Here is a 22315-nt window from a genome sequence, read left to right as displayed (position 1 = left end):
TTTAGCTTCATAATTTGGAACAATTCCTTAATTAGTATTATCAGCTTGATATCCCTATACTGGGAAATTATGTATCATCGCATTTTGGAAGAACCAAAGTATATTCATCCTAATTCTCCTGGACTACACCCATTCCCATTGTTGTTCCCTTTACTAACCAAACATCCCTTGAGTTGCATTTATCTTTAAGGATTTGGAAACTTGGAATGCTTCTAATCTACAATAACAATTCCATCACAATTATATGCGTAGTGTGAGGTTGAAATCGCAAGTGCTGACTACATTTTTTACATTAGATGCATTTCCATCAGTGAAGCATTGGTCATCCTTGATCCATTAATTTATTCTTCTGTCATTCAATCTTATTCATTTTTCCTTGAGCAACGTGATTGAGTCTTCATGTAAGCTAATTAGCCGATGTTCTCATTTGAACTCTTTAGCATGAAAGTTAAGTATTTTAGTGCATTTAATATTTTTTCACATTTGTATATCAGGCAGAGCTTGTGCTGAATGACAAACTTATGCATTTCACTAATGTTGATGTTCAAGATGTTAAGGTACTTCTTATGCCATTTCAATCTATTTCATGTTTATTATAATGTTCAGTTCTCAGATCTTATTCATCTACTTCTTTTTCATCTCTCTTTTTCTGACTCCTCTTTCATTGTGGTATTTGATAAGAAGCCAAATCCATTAATGGAACTTTAATGTTCAATGTTGTGTCAATGATTCAATAGTTCCCGTGCTTATGTCAGGTACTAGAAATTTAATTTTCAACACTCAACTACCATTCCTCGAAATTGAATATCAATCTATAATTAAGAAAAGTTAGTAGACCAAAAATCCTGTTACACTCTATTTGCTTCATACTTATTTTGATTTGGTGTCAGTGATATAAACATTCGACTATTGGATTCTTTGTTAACTACCGATGATGATGTTAAAATAGAGTTTTTCTTTCTCTAATAATACTACTTGTAGAAAGTTAATATTGATTTTTTTTAGTTTTGGATTTAATTGAATTTCAATATTACCTTCATTTTCAAGCAAGTCTAAAGTTCTTTGCTTTGAAGTTTTTCTTTTCAGACTGTTGTCCATATGTCAAGGGCTGGCAAGGTTTTCCGTGTTGTATCAAATTAAACCACAAATTCCTCTGCTTGTGCAGGCCCCAGTTAATTCCCCTTTAGAGTTTCGGCCCAGGCCGAGTGTTTCCTGCGTTAGCTGGGACCTGCGCGTAGACCAAGGGTGAACACTCATCCTTTATGGCATGGACTACCAGAGTGATGGTATTCAGTCCTGTTCGCTCACCATGGTTTCGACCCCAGCCATCTACGGGACTGCACCTTGAACTAAATCAGTTTTCTCCATAAAATTTACAGTGAACGAGATCGCGAGGTATTACATGATGCTTTAGTGATGATTTCTCTAGGTTCTGTTGAATAAGTTTTATGGAATGTACAACATAAATTTACCTATGTTGATGGTTCCCTGAGTTTCTGTGAATAAAAAAAAATTATGTATCAATAGAAATCACCTCTGATGAGTTTTATATGCTTCGTTGATTGCTAAATATAGATTTGTGAGTTGGCCTTCCCTCTAGTTTTTACGTTACAATCTATGCCAACTTGTTTTGTGAAGACAAGATCTTGGAGATTGTTATTTTTTAATCTATGTGGATAAAACTAGAATCAAACTGTTCTTTGAAATTATGTTATTGTGGACGATTTATAAATTAATAACCTATATACAACAATGACCTTCACTCAATACAAATAATTCCCATACACGTATTACGTATACATGTGCATTACTCACCAAACTCTCGTCGGGCCCATGAGGCCCGAAATCTCCTCCCAAAGCCCGACAGTAGCCTCCTGAATGACAGTAGGACTGCAGGCCGCGACAGTCCAATATCCGGCCCGAATCTCATCACTGAGCTGCTCCCTCTCCCAAGCGCAGTAGCCATGGAAGAACCTAAGCTCCTCCGCCTCAAACCATGTTCCTCTTCACCATCTCCGCCGCACACCCCACGCTCTCCTTATTTCCGTAGTACACTCCCTCCATCACCTTCTCCAGCACGCCCTCCCCTCGTGGGCTCACCAGGAACATGGCCTCCTCCACCGGGCCCCGAAGAACATTGGTTTCTCTGAGAATGGGCCCTACGCTGAAGGCTGCGTCTCCTTGATTGACATGAGCGACGGCCAGTTTAGTATCTGGCCTGTCGGGCCTGGTGGTCCCGTAGACAATAGCACGACTACCGTCCGCTCGAAGATGTGGACTCCGTCTAGCTTCTCCATGGCGATCAACAGGCACCCTCTCTCCGGCTTGTAGATGTTGTGGGCCCATTTGTTTCCGGCAGTCGGTTCACCACCGGGGAGCTCCTCCAGCGGCGGAGCTCGTTCTCGGGCCACCAGTTTGGCTCAGAAGGCGCCAGTCCGTGCTGACAGACAGGCCTTCTTCGTATTGGCTGGTCCCGGCATGCAACCTGTCCCCCCCCCCCCTCCAAAGAATGCAACTTTAATTAGTTCTTGATTTTAAAGGACAAGAAAATGAATTTAGGAAAGAAATAAGAACGTTACATGCTACAGAAAATGGAGCACCAAACTTTCTAGTTTCAAAGTTGCTGCACTTTTTCAATGTGGAAATCCTGCCTTTATTGGAGAAACAAGGTCCATGGTTGTGCTTGATGATGAGAGAAACCAAGCTTTAATTGATGATCTAATGTCTAGATATGATCACTGATAAGCATATAAGATAGGAAGCCCTAACTTACCCAAACCATGGTCAAAGGTAAAGGGTTGACTCCCTATTATATGCTATTCCACACTTTCGTGTGAAACCGATGTGGGATCGTATCAATCCATCCCTCTTTTAAACCGGACGTCCACGGACGGCACACGCCACGGCCCACCATCCGCTTTACGGCCCTTTTTCCTTTCGGGCCCACGTTTTTTTCGGTGGCACCCTTGGTCACACCTACGGGTAGCCCCTTTCCGTAGGACATCCGGATCCACGTTCACCGCACCAAATTGATAAGCATATAAGATAGGAAGCCCTAACTTAACCCAAAACCATGGTCAAAGGTAAAGGGTTGACTCCCTATTATATGCTATTCCACACTTTCGTGTGAAACCGATGTGGGATCGTATCAATCACTCATTATATAATGCATGCAAGAAATGGACATAGCATAATAATATTACATATCTATGGATAAGAGAAACTTTTGTGCTTACTAAGATGTGGAGTGAGATTCAATTTACACCACATAATGCTCCATGCCCCATACTTTGAAGTGGATATATCATCTTTATGTAAAGGCTCTATGTAGACCACAGAACAATATTTTTACAGATAATTGGTTAAAAATGTACAGTGATAGTATGTGGCTTCTTTCCAGCCATTCTTTGTGTACATTTTACCTTCATTGTTGGCTGGAAAAGTGCATTAAAATGATAGGGATTTAAGTACCCATCCCTTAAAAACTACCAATTGACCTTTATATATTTGCAAACTAAACGAGTATAAACATCTTTACATTGTTCATTAATCAAATATAAGTTCAGTTTATATACAACAAAGAATAAACTAGTCTACATTATCTACAATACTTTGTCTTCTTCTACTCGTAAAGATATAGTAGTAAGGATCTCGCCGTCATCGATGATAATTAATTTAGCAAAAGTGCTATCTGGCAGCATTTTTCATGAGAGCAAGGATCTCGGCGTCATCGATGGCTGATTCTGTGACAAGCTGAAGAGGGGTTTTACCACTTTTGTCGACAGCTTCGGGGTTGGCTCCCCTGCATAAAGTAGGTAAAATTTGAGTATAAACTAGATAATGAAATACTAATTTAGTAAGTACTCCTTTAGAGCATAACAAAATGATAATGAACACACAACATAAAATGGCTATACCTTGTGAGCAAGAGTTTCGTGATTGCATTTCCACCTCTTGAAATGCTATGATGCAATGGTGTTTGACCCTTGGAATCACAAGCACTGATATTTGCCCCATTCTGGAGGAGCAGTTCTACCATGCTGATATCAGCTGAATGACAGGCTAGGTGAAGCAGCGAACAACCATCAAAAAGCTCGTCCTCTTGTAGTCCTAGTGATCTCGTGGTGGTATCTTCCATAGCAGGGACACTCAGATCAGGATTTTCCTGCTCGTTTGATTTCATTACATTTGCTAAACTTATAGACGTTGCAGATGTTCGTTGACCATAAACTGCATTGACATCTGCTTCTGACGAAACAATAAGGCGGTAGACAGCTTTCTTGTCATTTTTACTGACGCTTCCCACAATTGCTCAGCAGCTGAAAGAAGTTGCTGACTGTCCTTTAGTTTGGGAACAAAAGTTTTTTCTACATACTGCAGATCGAGACAACACTAGGATTAGTTAGCACAGCTTAGAGCTAAGCACATGGCCTAGAGTTTCCATGTTTAGAAGACAAGAGAACCAAAACATACGAAAGCCTATATGGTAGGAGAGATACCTTTGCTGTGATGTACTTCTCCTTAAGAGCTGTTTGACCAGCGTGATGAGGTTTGGTGAAAAACTGTCTGTATTTCTCAGATTCAAACGACCTGTCATAACATATATATATAATTATACTTTGTTTTTAACAAATTATGAAAATGAACAAGTACAAAAAATTAAACCCCGATCACTGCAATCTTTACCGTATTGGTAGTTCATCAGCTTGAATAGTTCTATTTGCTCGCAATAATCCTTCCCATATGAATTGACAAAGACATTACCCAGCGCTTGAAACATAGAAATGACGGAAGGTTCCCAGACTTTCACATCAAGTGTTAAGGATCTTATCTGTTAGTTAAGAAAAGGCTGCAAGATCAGAACCTAACAGATCCATGAACATGATCGGTATTTTCATGTTCAGTACAGGATCAAATAAAGAAATTAAGTAACAAATCTGATCAACAGATCTTTTGAAACTGGAGAAAAAAGTCCCTTTACTTCAATTGAGATAATGAAAACCGGGTATGCCTAAGTCCATGATAACAAGTGTTACAACACCATGTGAAATAACTAAAAAAAGAGAAATAATGTTAGGAAAAAGACGATGCATAGATTCTGCTGGTGATGGTACACTAGGACTAACAATAGATTCTAAAGACACTCAAGTAGTTATCGGCTGAAGGCATATTTCCAAATGAAAGTGGAATTAGTAGAATGTTTGAGCTGATCAGTTAGCTGACAAATCCAAACCATTCAGAAATCACAGAACCAACCAAAAGAATACAGTTCCATCAAAGGGTTCTAAGCTACCATAAGAACGTCAAGATGTATTTAACTATGGCTGAGCTATATCATTGTTGAAGAAAAGAAGAAATGTAGGGGAGCCTTTTCTAGCAGCAAAATAGGGACGAGAGCAAGAAGATCATATTGCCTGGGAGAAAAACTTAAATTCAGCAAATTAGAAAGGAAGTTGAGATTGGATATAAGAACTACAAGTGTAGTGGTAAACAGAAATGGTTTCTCCTCAAAGCAAAATTAACACAAGGAGCAGAACCGATGAAGATGAGATTGTGTGAGAGCATAAACATACATTTGGTGGACATAATGAAATAGCTAACTAGTTGGATATGAATAAAAGGGAGATGAAACATTCACATTTAATTAATAATGTGCCTGATTAATTCATAACAACTTGCCTTAGATACATGCACTCCAAGGTTACGATGAATGCCAGAGCATTCAATGCATATAAGAATACCAAAATTCAAGGATGCCCAATCAGGGTCAGGTGCACCGCAGTCGGCACATTTATCATTTCCAGGCACTTTACTCAATGCATCGATTGGCTTCTCCTTTTTCAAATTAGCTTGAAACTTTAGAGTACTTCTGGTGGCTTGCATTATACTTCTTGCTGAACGATCTTTCTTAGTTTTAAAGCTTTGGGTAGTCTTTAAATCATGATCTAGACTTTCTACTGAACCGCAGTCACTACCTGGACTGAAACAGAACTGTCGACCCACAAATAAAACACGGTACAAAAAGATGCAAAGTCCAGCTAATGACAAAAATATAGATTGTAGTGACAAAGTACAAAAATGGCCTAAGTGAAGAATAAACAAACACTTTTGTATGATTGATGTAAACTTCAAACTTTTTGTACCAATTTTGAATCATACGTTACTACAACAAAATTGTTTAGTTGACACAATTTTACAACACCAATAGATGTATCTGTATCTATATTTTTGGTCATACATAAAAATGTAAATAAATTTGGTTACATTTAAAAACAGTGCAAATTTCTACACCTATCCATGTAACTAATTTGGTACATCCAAAGATATCACAAAATATGTTTGTTACACACTGTGTCACAATATATTTTGCTCTCTCTCTCTCTCTCTCACACACACACACACACATACAAATTTTATTTTATTACTTTATTATTGAAAACGTAAACTTTTCCAAGAACTACACATGCCATAAAAAATAACATTAACAACACATTTGTATCTATCAAAACTAGCTACATAATCAAATTACACTAAACTCAATTTTTTAAACATGATGTCATATATTATGCAGTGAGTCTAGTGACATGTACAAATCTCATAAATATTATGTCACTGATAGAAAATTTTGTTCTAGTGACAACTGATAGCATAAAATTGTCCCAACATATTATAAAACAAAGAGTTATCCATCTTTTGTTTAATTTCTTACCACTTCGGGTGCTTGTAGCAAAGAAGTAATAACTCCTGTTATTTTTTCTATCCAGTCCATTTGCTCTGCTGAATCCTCTGCCTGCATCAGTGAGAAACTTTAAAGAACACAAGCATTATGTCTATTGAGATACAATTAATGTGTGATGCAGTTTTTTTTTAAAATTTATCCACATAAATGAATCAGGAAAAAGCCACAAAGTTTGGCAAAAGATTACCTGTAAAGTGTAGTTTTTTGAAGGTGAAATAATCCTGAAACAAAATCTTAGGTCAACCTGCTCCTCATCGACTTTTATTGTTGATGTAAGCAAGTTCACCGTATGACGTGCTACAGATTTCTCATCGTGTACACCGCCGTGGTAGTGAGAAGAAAGCCACCTACTCAATATCCGGAGCCTGAATCAGACGGGGTATTTTTGTGCATGGGAGTCTGGCTGCTGCCTCCATAGAACTGAGGCCCCAACAATTAAGTTGTAAAAATAGGATGCCATATAAAAGAAACGGCACTCAGCTAACAGAAATGGCTAACGCGATTCAATTCTTATTCTATGACTTACTGGCCTACTCCATTGCTTCCGATAATAGTACAGCATTCCTCGGCTGTCAAGAACAAAAAATCTTCTCTTCCAGTCTCCTCTCAAATTGGAGGAACGTTTAGAGAGATATCCTTGTTTGATGGTTTGTACCTAAACTACAGAAGTCTTAGCTAGAGTGTGACAAAACTAAAAGTAGTAGTGCGTAATATGGCCATTAGCATGCATTTGGTTTGATCGGTAAAGTATGATTGATATAATGATCAAACTTAATCAAATGTATTGTTTGCCTGAGTCAGCTAGCAATCTAATGATCTTATTGGGTGAATACTTATCACCCTAAAATTGGGCCGATTATTTAATCATCTTCCAATACTGTCAATTCTACCATTCTTATCATTCCACCTATCAAACCAAATGCCCCTAAGAATATATAATATATTGCCATAAGATGTACCTTTCCCCCAGCAGCAGCATGCATCACTTCTTCTATCACTTTCTGAGAGCTTCTAAAAACAGGTTGTGTGGCATCTACACGTGAAGATTCAGTAGGCCTGCAAACTGACTTTTTTCCTGCTTCATCAACTTGCTTTATGTAATCTTGCATCCGTTCATTGAGATTCGATATCTCATGGTTCGAATTTTCCCTTGCCTCTTGTGCAGAAGCCAGGACCTGCAGTATAGCAGCAGATTAAGTTTTTCAAATAAAGAAAAAATATTGTAGGTTACTCAAATGAAGTAAATATTGTAGGAAATGTTCTATCCATGAAAAATGAAGAAATGATACATCTTCACAGACTGAGATGCAACATATTAACCTGATTAATGCAGGGCTCCATTTGATGCAATAGCTCGTATCCCTGACAATGGAAAACACCAACATCAATATATTTTACATGACAAACATTATGATCAATCAATATGGGATGTCGATTATACATCATACTTGCTTGAAATAACGAAGATGGGCATCCATTGTGTTGCCAATGGCCTCTACAAACTCATACTTCTTCTTTGCCTCGACAGCTGAAAGGGCGCCAACCTAAAAATGTAAACATGTATTTTGTTCAAAACATCTTACTACTTCCTGTTCAGATCACTACTTACATTAACAATGCGCAGAAAGATGCCAACATACCAGATTAAAGCGTGTTTGCTCAAAAGTTGATCTTGCATTGTGGCATTCCTGGAACGTCTCTCTACCAAATTAGTTAACAACTGATGGTTACCCATGACAACTATCTGAACATTTATAGCTGCTTAAGAGAATTGTAATCAATTGTAAATACGGGAAATGATCATATACCTCTTCTAGGGTGCTAGCTATCTCTATCCTTGCACTTTTTCTCAATGACAAAAATTTATCTCGAACCTGAAATGTTAATTATTAATTGCTCCATCATGTTTCAATAACTTACATACTCATGAGTTTGGATTATGGTGAATCTAAAGTTAAGAGTACTATACAAAAAAAGTCAAGTCAATGAAAAAATTCAATGATTCTTGTCATACTTTTTTCCATTATTGTTGGAGCTTGGATATATTATCAGTACAAGCTGTAGTTTACAAGATCTCGTTCCTATAATGGATTGCGTTATCTTTATATATAAAATAAAAGTACAACCAATTGATGAAAATACAGAAAATTTTCTACATGCTACCAGAAACATGCTTTAAGGAGATTAACTTACAGCTAGCCTAGGGTTGGAACGGTACGGTATACCGCGCCGAAATGACCATACCGCATACCGTACCGTACCGTGCGGTATGACAAAAAACCATACCTTTACCGTACCGCTTTTGTCGGTATACCGCAATTGCGGTATACCGAAAATTCGGTATACAAAATTTAGATATCGTTACCGTACCGCTTTTGTCGGTATACCGCAATATGCGGTATACCGTGATTTCCGGTATATACCGCAATTGAGGTATATACCGTATTTGCGGTATACCGTGTTATTTGAGGTATATACCGCAATTGCGGTATGATGCGGTATAACGCGGTATATACAAAATGCATACCTTTACCGAGGTACGGTATGATACCGTACAGAAAAGTACGGTATACCGAAAATTCGGTATTTTCAGTATTTTTTTCGGTACGGTAAGTGCGGTATTTCGGTATATTTTGCCAGCCCTAAGCTAGCCTAACAAACATTCACAGCTAGTTTGAAGGTAGTAATACATCATATCGTTCTTTAAAAACTAAGGGCTTGTTCTGTTTGTCCAATAGGATTTAGGGTAGATAAGGAGAGGCCAGATAAATATGACACAAATTAGAAGTTGGGTTATTCATTTCAGCTGTTTGGTTTGCACTATATAAAGCACAAGTGATATATATCGTGTGTTTGGTTTGCTGTAAATCAAATACCACAATACCCAAACCTAAATTGGAGAATATATATTACAACTCTCTTCCGCCGCTCTTCCATTTCAGTGTTCCAGAATCGCCTCGCAAATTCCGCAGAAGCTATTTTCACTTTGTCCAGTTGAAGATGTCTGACTACATGCGTTCAAGGTTCACTTCCCCTGATGTGCCGAGTTCGCAAGGTACATATAGCTATCTCAGAATTGAATAAAAGAGAGTTTATTTTCGTATGGTTCAACATCATTTCGTTTGGTAATTTATTTGAAAGCACCAGTGAATTCGCATTTCGTTCTTAGATCTTGCAGTGCTTTACAGTTTTAATTGGGTGATTTTGTTGTGGTTCAGTGAATTCCCGCCTTGGACGGTCAAGGAGAGGCAACGGTGACCGAACCCGCCGAACCTGGTCATACCGTGAGGAGGAGATTCTTGTGGTTGCGCTGAAGGACCTTGTTGTCACCGGATGGAAAGCCGATAATGGATTTCGGACAGGCTACCTTGGCAGACTCGAGGAAGCCCTGAAGAAGCATTACCCCAACACTGACATCAAAGCAACTCCTCATATTAACTCGAAGCTCACTTCCTGGAAAAGATGCTACAATTCTTTGCGTGGCATCTTAAGTCGTAGCGGTGTGGGGTTCAACCTCCACGACGACTACAAGATAGATTGCGACGACGATCAGTGGTCGCAAATTGTCAAGGTACCAAATCTCGTTCTAATGGATATCATCATGTTTTCAAGTTAGTTTTAAAAATAATACTCAATATGTTTGCTTCACATTGGCAATTCTGATGGTGTGTGTTATGTTACGAATTCGTATGTACAGCAAGACCCTCATGCTCGCTACATGAGGGATAAGAGCTGGCCATTCTGGGACCATTGGCAGGTCATCTTTGGTAAGGATAGGGCTGCTGGGGGATCAGCTACTGGTTTGATGGATGCGGTCAATGGGCTTTACACTCAGGACACCGGCTCAGGCTCAAGCGATGGAGGTGAGGTTGGCAACTCTGTTGGCTCTACTGATGTGCCCACTTCTCATCCACTGAGTCAGACCAGCACTCCTCCCGATGCTCCGGTTGAAAGCTCAGGCAACACTAACCGTGAGAAAGCTGCTCGGCCTGCGGGTGGGAAAAAGAGAAAGGCTGACCATTCTATAGATGGTCTCATTGAACTGCTGGGGAAAATCAATGACGCCACCAACGTGAGGTTGGATTCTTTATCCCTCCGCATTGGTTATGAGTTCGATCTGAGCAAAGCACGGAAGGAAGTATTTGCTGAACTAGGTCGCTTGCCTGGACTGACAAGGGAGCAAAAGTTTGATGCAGGGGAGATTATTCTGGAGAAGGTGGAAAGGTTGGATTTCTTTCTTGGGATGCCGGATGATGACCGTATCGCGTTCGTGCTTCGTGTGCTTGCGAAATATGGTTCGGGATAGATGGGGGAATCTACAACGGGTGAAGGGGTGGCGTAGGTCGATGGCTTGCCTGATATAATTTATAAAGCCTATTTTCTGTCTGAAACTTTTTTTTTGGAAGCCCCTCTTCAACATTGGCTTGTTGCAATTGTCTGTAGATTATATTATTATCTATCATCTTTTGTAGGAAGGATTATGTTGCCTTAATCAGTAAACGATTTCCTAGTATTCCTTAATCAGCTGCATTTGAAGGAAAACCTTAATCAGCAAATATTGATCTCATTGATTGAATTTCCACATAGATATTCCAGCAAAACGTACACGAGATAGATCACATACACAACCTAGCTTAATAGAGTAGAAGGAAGACAAATACAACATAAAACGTCAATACTTGTGGGTGTTCGAAGAGCCACATGAACTTCCATGTGGCGAACCTAAATTGCTTGGAGGAAATTTCTTCGGCTTTGGGGGGTATTTCTTCCCGATACGCGGGTCCATATCCTCGTTATTGGACTGACTACCCACATTCGTGAACCCGTCTCCAAACAAATTGCGTTTCATCTTTGGCACTTTGGGCATGGGAGGAGAAGAGACGGACACGCTTAGCTCCACGGTCGGCGCCATTCCAACTCCATCTAATGGCTTAAACATCAGATTGAGATCCTCTACGGGCACGGTAGTGTCAGAAATATTGAATATCAGTGGTGCACTCTCCTGCTTAATATCTTGCGGTCCGAACAGCAACCTCAATCTTGGAAATTCGGGGTCCCCACAATAGTAATAAGCTGCAGCCAATTTATTTTCCTACAAGAACAACGGAGCCATGGAGTTACAATGAACAAGCTGACATAAAACAAACATTGTATCCACCTACCTTCAAAATGGGTTTCCATACTTGCTCCGGTGCCATGACCACGTTGGTGTTAGCATTCCAATACACACCGTTGGTTTTGACTACCTTGTCGAAAAGTATGTGTCTCTCTTCAAGGTTCTGAAATCTCTCGTACAATTGTGGCCATGTGAATGGCACCCCCACTTCTTTGGTGAGCACCTCCGCCACTTCTTCGAGGATGGGTATGGGGATCACGGAACCGCTCCACTTGTTCATTTCTTTGGTTTTGATTATCAAGGATAGCAGCAGTGAATCTACCTCAGCTGTCCAGCTTGATTTGTAAAAGAAAAAGCCTTGTTGAGGGATTTTTGTTCCCATTTCAAGTGAAGGAATGAAAGAAGCCAAAGTTGCTGGGTCCAAGCTTCAATTGAAGGGTCAGCTAAATATGAGTTATTTCATCACCATCCCAAGCAATTGTATGCCCGTGAATGACTAGACAAATCAGACTCGTGAGGGGCATATCTGCCATCGCAGCCTTGTTTAGAGTAGATTCCTGCATGATAATAGGAGATTCCTGCATGATTTTACAGCTCATTGTTGCTACTGTGTTGTCTTTCATATAGTGATGGGTGGAGCAGATTTATTTTGTTTGGAAAATGCTTTGTCAAATCAGCTCACGGGTAAGATGTAGCCTCCACAAAGCTATATTGAAGAGCTTATGTTGTACAAGCCCCCAAAGTATCACTCTTCGGAACCAAACTGTATTCTCTAATCACATCATGTATGCAATGGCATCAGCATCAGCTCCTCCGCCACTGCTGCCGGAGTAAGTAATTTATTGTTGTCGATTATCGAACATTTTTATTTTGCATATAACCACTAACTTTCCGGTTCCTAGGCACATTAAACCATCGTTTTGTCGGACATTGACTACACGGTCATGCTTGTACCGCATGGTAAGTTGGAAAATTCATATGTATTTTACATGCGAGGCTTGCTTTCCAAACTAACAACGACACATACTTTTTTGACATGAAGGTTATTCCTTATGAATGGATGTGCGAGCATGGAGGTAGCTTACCTAATCTCTGCAGACTCCAAATGCTCAATGGCCTTGAATGGGTGGTGGGCGTAACAAGGGATGGTCGTGAGAGCTACTTTGATCAAAACTGGAATGCATTTGTATCTGCTAATAGTCTCGGGATGAAACACGTCGTTGTTTTCAGTTACCACGGTGAAGGCGAATTCAAGGTCATGAGGTTCAATGCAAGTGGTTGTATGCCATCGACCGATATCTTCGTTCAAACTAATGGTGCATAATCTTAGAAGTGTTTCTATGCTTATTAAATGAATTTTAAATTATTTAGAATACTTTTTGATCTTATGTCCTCAACTATCTGGTTGCGATAATGTATATTTTTTATTCTAGACTTTCCAGATTGGGAGTACAATCCCAAGCGTAAGGACAAATCATACTATGAGGAATTTAGTGAATCAGAATCCACTGACGACGACGACACGGGATGTCCGGTTAGACGGGTTGAGGAGGTGCCGACCCTTCCCTCTTTTACCATTATCCTTCTTGCGTCGCAACTGGACCGGATCATGGTATTGTCCTCATTTCAATTGTGGAAGCATAAAACTTGTACATTTTCAAAAAGTAATCATATTCATTTGCAAATTCTGACGCAGTGCTTGCCTGAAATTTGGTGGAAAACCCACATTGCTGACCATAACAAAATTCAATCTGTGAATCTTTTGGTTGGTGATCATTCATGGAATGTCTACGTCAAGATTCAAAATGATAACGTGAAAATAATTCACGGTTGGAACAAATTTGTAGCAGACAACAATCTCGCCGTAGGGAGCATGTGCAAGTTCGAGTTGTTACCGGCTGAAGTCACAAAATTTCGGGTATCTTTTTAGTTATGGAACCTATGTAACTTTTAAATAATTGTACAAAGTGGACCCAAATCAGAATGTATTTCAGTATGTGGATGTTGCCTGTAGTTTAAGCGAACATATTTTTTGTTTTTGTTTTTTTTTCAGACAAATTTATATATGTTGGAGTCAAATACTCTCTAAGGCTGGCCCAAAAACAACGACTATACTAACAAAAACATAAATACTCCCACAAGGGTTCCAAGTTGAAAACATTATTAAACACAAAAAAATCAGTTCAGATTAATGACATATTAAGCTGACCAAGTTTCTAATCAGAAGGAAGGTGTACAAGTCTAATGATTACTAGAGAAAACATTTGATAAAGTTTGATAGTCCCACATGATATTGCCAAACACGAAATACATTGCTAGCAGCTATCCTTCTTGCAACTCGCATAAGCAATCACTGCATTGTGGATATGCGCTGTGACAATGGAATAAAGCAATGAATCCATTTCAGTATATGTAAGCATTGAAACATGTAAAAAAAGAACAGATTTGCATGTAGGTGTACTCACTTCAGCCCACATCGAGTTTGCCAGATCATCGCGACGCTGATTCCAAGATGACGTTGCCTCAACGTAGTCAACGTATTCACTGTCCCTATGATCTCCCTCGGCCTCAGCCCCTTGGCTCTCAGGCATGCAGTCCAAAAGGTCATCGAGTGGATCAATTGGCATCTCAGACCGAACGTAGTTATGGAGAAGGAAGCATGCTATAATTAAATTTATTTGAACTTTGAGGGGATAGAAGGAGGCACTGCGCAAAATACCCCACCGCATCTTCAGTACCGCGAATGCTCTCTCAATTACATTCCTAGCTTTGGTATGACGCATGTTGAAGAGCTCTACAGCATTTTGTGGAATTTGCGCATCAGGACCCCAATCTTGGAGGTGATACCTCACCCCCTTGTAAGGGGTTAGAAAACCTTCACTGTTCGCATATCCATTATCACACAAATAATAATTACCTAGACCAGACAAAACTCAACATCAGTTTAGTAAAAACTAACCAAATATAAATTTTCCATTTGAATTGATATATGTTGCTGAATATTGTAACTTATTCAAAGCTAGTCAATTTACCTATTGGGACTCGCAACCCATGAGGACGAGTTACGGCATCGCGAAGCACTCGAGCATCGCCAGCTGATCCCTCCCAGCCGGGTAATATGTATGTGAAACGCATGTGCCTGTCGCAAGCGGCCAAAGTGTTGGTTGTTATCTGACCCTTCCTATTCCTAAACCGTGGTTTGTCCTCGTTTGGTACTAAAACGTCAATGTAGGTGCCATCAAGAGCACCAAGACACCCCTGTATGCACAAGAAGTAGCCACACACTCACGTAGTGAAATGCTGAATATATAGTTTATTCCAAAAAGAATAGTCTTCGCTACTAAAATATAAAACATACCTGAAAACATTTCCATCGCCAATCTACACAATCTTCGCGAATAGGCTCGGGTTTGACCAAGAACAAGGAATGCAACTTTAATACTGCTGCAAGGACCTCATGAACGTAGAATGAAACTGTGTTCCCTGATCGCCAATGATCAAATCGAACAACACGGTTTTTCTTGTGATGTGCTATGACACCTAGAAAAATGGCGACTTGCTCTTCTATCCCTACGAACCGCCGGACGCGTAACATTCCCAACTCTGTAAACAATGAACACAACCTTCCAAACGTATTCCGGTCCATCCTACAATTAACTAAACAATCTGTGTCAGTTACCCCAACGAGTCTGTTTAAACGTTGAATCTGCATCGGTACTCGATTCAGAATGTCGTAAGCCAACGCAAATTCAGCTCGCCTCCTTTTCTTCGAAACTTTGCTAAAAATCATGTGCAGTATACAAATTCGCGCCACGGTTTGAGTCCAAATTATGTCCTCAATTATTTGCCTCACATAAGCATTTTGCTTCTTATGTTCCCTCATCTGTGCATAGATATACAAATAAGTTTCAATTCCAACTAATCTTTCATCATTCAAATAAAGGAAGCTTAAACTATTCAACTACCCTTTCATTATTCAAATAATAACCACAAAGCTGTGAATTCTCTACATCACAATTAGCACGATGCAACATCAATATTAATTTTTTTCACACAACAAGTTGCTGAAATACTGGTATATTTCTCACACTATATTTTGAATCGATTGGATTCAACATTACAAATTCAAAGTAAGCAATTGGATGAGAAAAAATTAAACTATGCACCATTGCAGTGGAAAACTTCAAAATTCCCATTTTTCTCACTGAGTTCAACCAAAATTCAGCATCTTTAATTCTTTATCATTAAACCAGACATCTTAATTAACATCTATTACGCGGTTTCATTTGCATTCAAAAACCCCAAATCACACGTCGAGACGCACAAAACGAATCAGCCACGTAATTCTACAATCCATATAACCTATAACACCGGATTGCATTCGAAAACGGCCAAATGAATTAATAAATTCGTTTGCTACATTAACTGAAAGGCAGATTCCCCACAATACGATCTAGGGTTTTTTAGCCTCCAAAAAAATTCAAATTCAAATGAATTAATCAATTCAATTGTAAACTTGGGTTGGATTCAAAATTACAAATTCAAATTATTCAATTAGAAAGGGAGATTCCATGGGTTTTGTAGATTTCGAAAAAAAAATAGGGAATGAACCGGTAGGAGGATTAATTCAAAATTACAAATTCGAATTGGGTTTGTAGCCTTCGAAAAAATTAATCAATGCAAACAAAACAAAGAACAGACTCACCTGAAATCTCTCGTTGCGGTGAGTGTCGCTTCTCTTCTGCACAGATTTGTTCAAAGGGCTTGTGTTGGTTTGGGAATGTTATGCTACGATTCCCCCAATTTTCTATGCATGTTCAAAGCAAATGTTATTGGTTTACCTCAAACCCTGATTAGAGCCTAATATGTATCGTAGGGCCAGACCCCGATACACTAACGCCATTATATGGCCAAAAAGAAACGGGCCAAAGCCCATTTGTAGGGCTGTGCATTTATGGTGTATGTCAAATAGAACACATGATAGGCACAGATACATAATTTAAATGACCTCTATATGACAAACAGAACAAGCCCTAAATGTCAATGCAAAAGCTAAGGATTCTGACTATGTTTGTACCTTTTTTAGTATTACTTCATATCGTTCTTTAAAAACTAAATGTCAATGCAAAAGCTAAGGATTCTGACTATGTTTGTACCTTTTTTGCAAAATATTGTGTTTTAAGGATCTTGATTTTAGGGTGAGATTAATATTTTCTAATTTCTCTCCTTTATTTGCGTAGGAATCTGTAACTTACTCCCTTAAAGAGCCTTATAAGAGGGAAGGTTTATCGAAACTTATATAGAGGTTACATGATCATTACCAAGTCCATGTGGGACAAGGGTTCAACACACGCCCACACGTATGGCCAGAATGATCATCGGACTTCCACATGTGAAACAAAGAAATCCATGAACTTGGGCTTAATGCCACGTAGAAATTGGTCACTTATTCCCTTAAAAGGCCCTATAAGTTATAAGAGGGGACAACTATCCAAACTTATATAGAGGAGACAACTATCCAAAACTTATAGTGCTTTAGTTAAATGTTCTCAAATTATTTTTAAAAAAATCTTATTGTTCAATTATTACTTTGAGTGTTCCATAACTTGGCAATAAATCACAATGTCAGTGTGATGCATCAAGAGTTCATGTTCTCCAGTGCCCTTTCTATGTTATTGAGATATCAGAAGTTTGATAAATCTTGTTATAGATGAAAGCAATAATGAATGTATGCAACTTTGTTTTCATGCAGCAATTGAAGCTATAAAAGAAAATGAAAATAACTTCTCTTGTAAGAGATCATTTTCAGAGATGCATGGTTTTGCAAAAATGTTCTCTATATTGAAATTGTATCAAATGACCATAGATTAATGAGATCATTACATAAATACATATCTGAGTAGTTCATCTGAGATAAGATTTAGATAATTAGAAATATAAGCTATATGGGCTCACAGTAACTAGATTAAACTAATTTTGATGAAAATTAGAAAATCTTAATATATGTAGAAAGAAGAAAAGCACCAACGGTCTCATCACAGCTACATTTTATCCTATTTTAATCGCACATACCTGATCATAAATAACAGTGGCCTTGTCAAAGCGCTTGTGGGCTTCCTGAGTGTTTTCACAATATCATTTGTGAGGTCCAAAAATTCATAAACTTAAACAAGAATAAGAAAAAATCTAAACAGTGTGCAATTAGAGAGAAAACGAAATTTCTTTAGTTCAATGCAACCTTGATCAAACTATAAACAGATCAATCAAATGGTTAATTAACTTGCAGCATAAAATTCTTGTCTTTATGACCTCAAACATATAAAAAAAAAACTTCAGCAAAATGTTAGATTTCTTGACAGGGACATGCTTAATACAGAAAAGGCTGGCCATATGCATGCAAAATCCCTAGGCCTATCATCATCGAAGGTTAACAAAGAATCCAATAACAGAAATCTGTGAATTTACATAAAATACATGGAATTGAAATGAATGGAAGTACCTTAATGTCGTGAACAACATTAGCGAATTGTGTAAGTTTCTCATTCAGTACAAGCTCTACCTGATACATACAGATGCAAAAAATAGTGAAGGCGCTAAAACACTTACTTGCTTCCTAGAATGAGTTCAGACTAGAGCATATTGTCTAAAGAAGCTAAGGTAACATGAAGAGTCAGTTACATTGCTCAAGGAAAATGTATAAGATGGACGAAATTTGAAGTTTAAATAAATGGATCAAAGAAAAGGCCAGTACTTTCATGATGGACATGCATCTCTTTTAGATGATGAAAAGGTTTCAGCAACTGCAATCTCCTCTTCACTGAAAATTAATGAGATGGTATGTTTGACGAAAAAACAAACAAACAGAGAAGCTAAAGCTCAGATCATGCTTAGAAATTTTAAAAGACACTAAGTATGGATGCACTCATTTGTACTTTGAACTTGGTTTAAGCCAAACGTTTTGGGTGAGAAAGGGAACGGAACCCACAATTTGCAATGACCGGGTGTATTGATATCTTCTGCCAACTAAGTGAATAGCTAGCTCTAAATGATACAAACGGAAAAGAAATCTATTTCAACCTCACAAAAAGCTGTTGCATCTAAATGATAAAGAGAGAAGCCTCTACCTGTGACCGAAGAGTTTCCTTGTATGTTCCAATTTCCCTCAGTACAATTGCAAACTTTTCCATATCCGGGCCTAAAAGTACAACGGAACTTAATTAGAATCTACAACGGGCCTGAAAATTACTATCAACAGTAACACAGTTCCTTGTTCTGTGAGAACCTGTGTTCAGTTAATCTTTGCTGTGCAAATTTTCATTTTGTATCTCATATTGAGGCAAAATTTTCACCAAACTAAAGCAGCATAACATTATGAAGGTCATGGGGATGACTCAAGTGATGAAAAAAATAAAAAAAAAACAAGAATTAGTTTTGTTAAGCTCATATGGCAAAACAAATGATTTCTGAAAGCTTTACATCAAGCCAATTACTACATAGAAGCTGCGAGCAAATTTATAACTTTTAAAATCCAACCTTCATAAGGAAATGAAAGTTTCTACTTCTGAGTTTCCCCATTAAAATGGAAGAGAACTATTTTCTCAGATGTCTTTCCTACCTCCAAACGCAACAGAGATAGGATCATTATGTCCTCCTGCAAATGTTTCAAGGCCGCTTGCAAAAGAAATATCTTTATCATATGCTTCTCCAAGCCCATCTCTGTGAATCCCACCAAATAAAAAGAGTGTAATAATGGCAAATTCTACAAAGAAGCAACAACTATTAAGATTTCACAACAAATCAACGTACAATTAACAATATAGGATGGCGAAATAAATAATGTAATAAAAAAAGCACCCATCATGTCAAAATATTGCATGGTCAACCACGGCTTAATCAGTCAGCACCAGTTAACAGTTTTAAGAAATACGGAGTACTTTAATACCGGCACTATAATATCAGATTGGAGAGGAAGATTAGAACTATACCTTGATAGAAAAACAAGGATAAAATTTCTTTGGCAATGATGGTGGAGAACTTTCCTATTAAGGCTTCAAGAAATGAATATAAAGAAAATTAAGTGAAACTACTTCTTGACATCTGAAGCCAGAGTATTCAGCCCAACAAGCGCAAAATTATATGCCAATGCCAAAGAAAAGCATAGCTACTTCCTTCCTCGAGTATAATAAAGGTTATCAGTTTTATGTGAATACGATATATGCATGTTCACATTTTATATTAGATGACTAGATATCAGTAAAAGAACAATATTAGATACATAAATAAAAAGCATGGTTTAGGACTTACACGTATTTTCGACAACCTTTATGAAACTTGAGACTTCTTTCCTTTAATGTGTCGGCACTTTCTTCCATCAACTGGATCTGCTTTGTTAAACAAGATAATCCATGTTAATCAAGTCCTCATAGATAAACCACGAGATGTGCTATCAACGTTTAGTCATTCACAATCTTCAATGCAAAATTGCAATAATAATCAGACAAACTAAGAATTGTAGCCAGTGTTTCTGCTTGACCAGAATCCAGATACTTAATGTTTAGGACAATAATGCAGTCTATTATTAGGAAATCTGAAACTTCAATAAAACACTTAAAACTTGGGTGACTGAACTCTGTGTTAGGAACCATTCCATATTATACAGTGTTGTTAACTGATTTCTTCTCTCCCCAGTCAACAAATCATATGTTTGAGCACCTTATTTTCACTCTGCTATTCACAATTGGTGCTCCCTACTAAATAAATTATCATAGAACACAGCTTTAATCCAATAACTCAATAATTCCATAAAAAATTGGTTAACTCAATAACTACTGTCAATGTCGGTTGGGCCGTTTTCAACTATAATGTGCCGGGTCTATTGCACAATACGGACTACACATCCTTTCATATTATTTGCACAAATGTATTTCGCACTAAACATCATAATTCATTAATTATAACCTTCAAATCCCTTATACATTCCCTAGGCTGAAAAGTATCATTCGCCAAATAAGAAGAAAAAATATGAACCACGCTTCTATATAATGCAGAGACAAATTGCAGAATGGAAACTTCATTCAACATTTTGAATCTATTGAACATGAATAAGACAAATGCTGAAAAAAATCTACAAATTAACCATGTACATGAACAAATTGATAGAAGAACAAAAAACAAAAACCTGTTGACGGAACATGGGCGAATCGTCCAGCCGAGCGAAAAACATGTTTCCTTCTTGCATCTCAAATGATTTCAAACACTATATCAATTACTCTAATTGATCACTTCATCTCAGAGGAAAAAAAAGATGGCATAATCTCCCCACAATGCGATCAGCAAATTTTAAATTAAAGATCATGCTTCTGGGCAAAATCATGACGTAAAACTGTATAACAGATCAATTCTGGAATGAAGAATAGAGATTAATACAACAAATGTAAACAGGAAAATCAAATATGATGAACAATAAATAGGAGCGATTATGGTTCCGGAGCAGAAAATGAAGAATGGGTGGTGGATAGGTAGGGGAGTGTGTAAAACAGTGTGATTGTTTGTGAGCATATTTTAATTTTAATTTTAATTTTTGTTTTAATATTCTAATCTTTGATCTTGGTATAATAATGAGAGCGGGAAGTCTTGCGATAGGATATAATGTCTCTTTTATTATGTCACACGGATGTACAAAATTAGAAAGTATAATAATACGAAATAAAATAAGCCATACACAATTTTTATATTCAAATTTGGTACGTAATTCTTGTAGACTAAAAAATACTAGTATTAAGTAGTCCCATAATATGGAAATCAGCAATATTTTTTCATTAATTTGCTGTCTAAACTGGGCGTGGGTCCTTTTATATTTTCATTTGTCAAAAGAATTATTGATTGGACACATCTTCTCATACTATTAATAACTTATAGTGGTATGGATGGACTATTGAATTTTTTCCCGTAAAGTAGCGCACCAAACTCTAATTGTTAAGATGATCAGGAATTAATTAATTAATTAATTGGTATTTTAATTAGGAGTGGTCGCTTGATCTCATTCTTGTAAACTCTGATTACACTTTTTTACATTCAAATTTAATATGCAATTCTGGTAAGTCGTAAACCATGTTCAAGACTAATACTAAGAGCATCCACAATGACGGATGTCCCGAACGTCCGTCATTAGACAACATGCATACGGATACGGATGTCCGCTGCGGACACCGGAGTTCCGCAGCTTTCCGGGACGTCCGTTGGGGCGTCCGCCATTGCGTTGACACGACGGACGTCCCGGCGGATGTCTCGATTTTTTATTATTTTTGTGGATGTCCGTCATTATGTAGTGGGATGTCCTTATGACGTGGCATGAGGTGTTTTTGGGAAGTTCGTCGGATATCCGCCGGGACATCCGTCCCATTGTGGATGCCCTAATATGTCCAAGAACTTGATTATGATTTGACTTCGACAACTACAAT

General features: G+C 38.0%; 4 protein-coding genes, 1 long non-coding RNA gene and 2 pseudogenes across 7 annotated transcripts; 3 read left to right on the top strand and 4 right to left on the bottom strand.

The window, feature by feature from the left end:
* The first annotated feature begins 474 nt into the window (after nucleotides 1–474).
* On the top strand, nucleotides 475–1552 carry LOC121790366. Of its 3 annotated transcripts, none has more exons than XR_006048264.1 (2): nucleotides 475–557; nucleotides 1166–1552. It is a non-coding gene; the product is annotated as an uncharacterized LOC121790366 (long non-coding RNA). The 3 variants fall into 3 exon arrangements; XR_006048262.1 differs by having other exon boundaries at nucleotides 489–557; nucleotides 682–1552; XR_006048263.1 differs by having other exon boundaries at nucleotides 518–557; nucleotides 685–1552.
* Nucleotides 1553–1706: 154 nt separating this feature from the next.
* LOC121790367 lies at nucleotides 1707–3475 on the bottom strand (annotated as a pseudogene).
* A 3-nt stretch (nucleotides 3476–3478) lies between these two features.
* LOC121790360 lies at nucleotides 3479–21436 on the bottom strand (annotated as a pseudogene).
* On the top strand, nucleotides 9451–11260 carry LOC121790362. The gene is made up of 3 exons (XM_042188603.1): nucleotides 9451–9794; nucleotides 9958–10310; nucleotides 10437–11260. Exons 1-3 carry the CDS (start codon nucleotides 9740–9742, stop codon nucleotides 11043–11045), a joined length of 1017 nt encoding a protein of 338 aa, XP_042044537.1. The 5' UTR covers nucleotides 9451–9739; the 3' UTR covers nucleotides 11046–11260.
* Nucleotides 11284–16549, bottom strand: LOC121790363. Its single transcript, XM_042188604.1, has 3 exons — nucleotides 16261–16549; nucleotides 11902–12261; nucleotides 11284–11831 (listed from the first exon to the last, which is right to left on the bottom strand). The coding sequence occupies exons 2-3, from the start codon at nucleotides 12235–12237 to the stop codon at nucleotides 11412–11414; spliced, it is 756 nt and encodes a 251-aa protein (XP_042044538.1). The 5' UTR covers nucleotides 12238–12261; nucleotides 16261–16549; the 3' UTR covers nucleotides 11284–11411.
* On the top strand, nucleotides 12197–13879 carry LOC121790364 (putative B3 domain-containing protein Os03g0621600). Its single transcript, XM_042188605.1, has 3 exons — nucleotides 12197–13171; nucleotides 13289–13467; nucleotides 13552–13879. The coding sequence occupies exons 1-3, from the start codon at nucleotides 12892–12894 to the stop codon at nucleotides 13783–13785; spliced, it is 693 nt and encodes a 230-aa protein (XP_042044539.1). The 5' UTR covers nucleotides 12197–12891; the 3' UTR covers nucleotides 13786–13879.
* LOC121790361 lies at nucleotides 14000–16786 on the bottom strand. Its single transcript, XM_042188602.1, has 5 exons — nucleotides 16561–16786; nucleotides 15214–15738; nucleotides 14888–15113; nucleotides 14321–14772; nucleotides 14000–14226 (listed from the first exon to the last, which is right to left on the bottom strand). Exons 2-5 carry the CDS (start codon nucleotides 15736–15738, stop codon nucleotides 14206–14208), a joined length of 1224 nt encoding a protein of 407 aa, XP_042044536.1. The 5' UTR covers nucleotides 16561–16786; the 3' UTR covers nucleotides 14000–14205.
* Nucleotides 21437–22315: the final 879 nt, after the last annotated feature.

The sequence above is a fragment of the Salvia splendens genome, unplaced genomic scaffold, assembly GCF_004379255.2.
Source record: "Salvia splendens isolate huo1 unplaced genomic scaffold, SspV2 ctg49, whole genome shotgun sequence".
NCBI classification, from domain to species: domain Eukaryota; kingdom Viridiplantae; phylum Streptophyta; class Magnoliopsida; order Lamiales; family Lamiaceae; genus Salvia; species Salvia splendens.
This window is presented reverse-complemented; position numbering and strand designations above follow the sequence as displayed.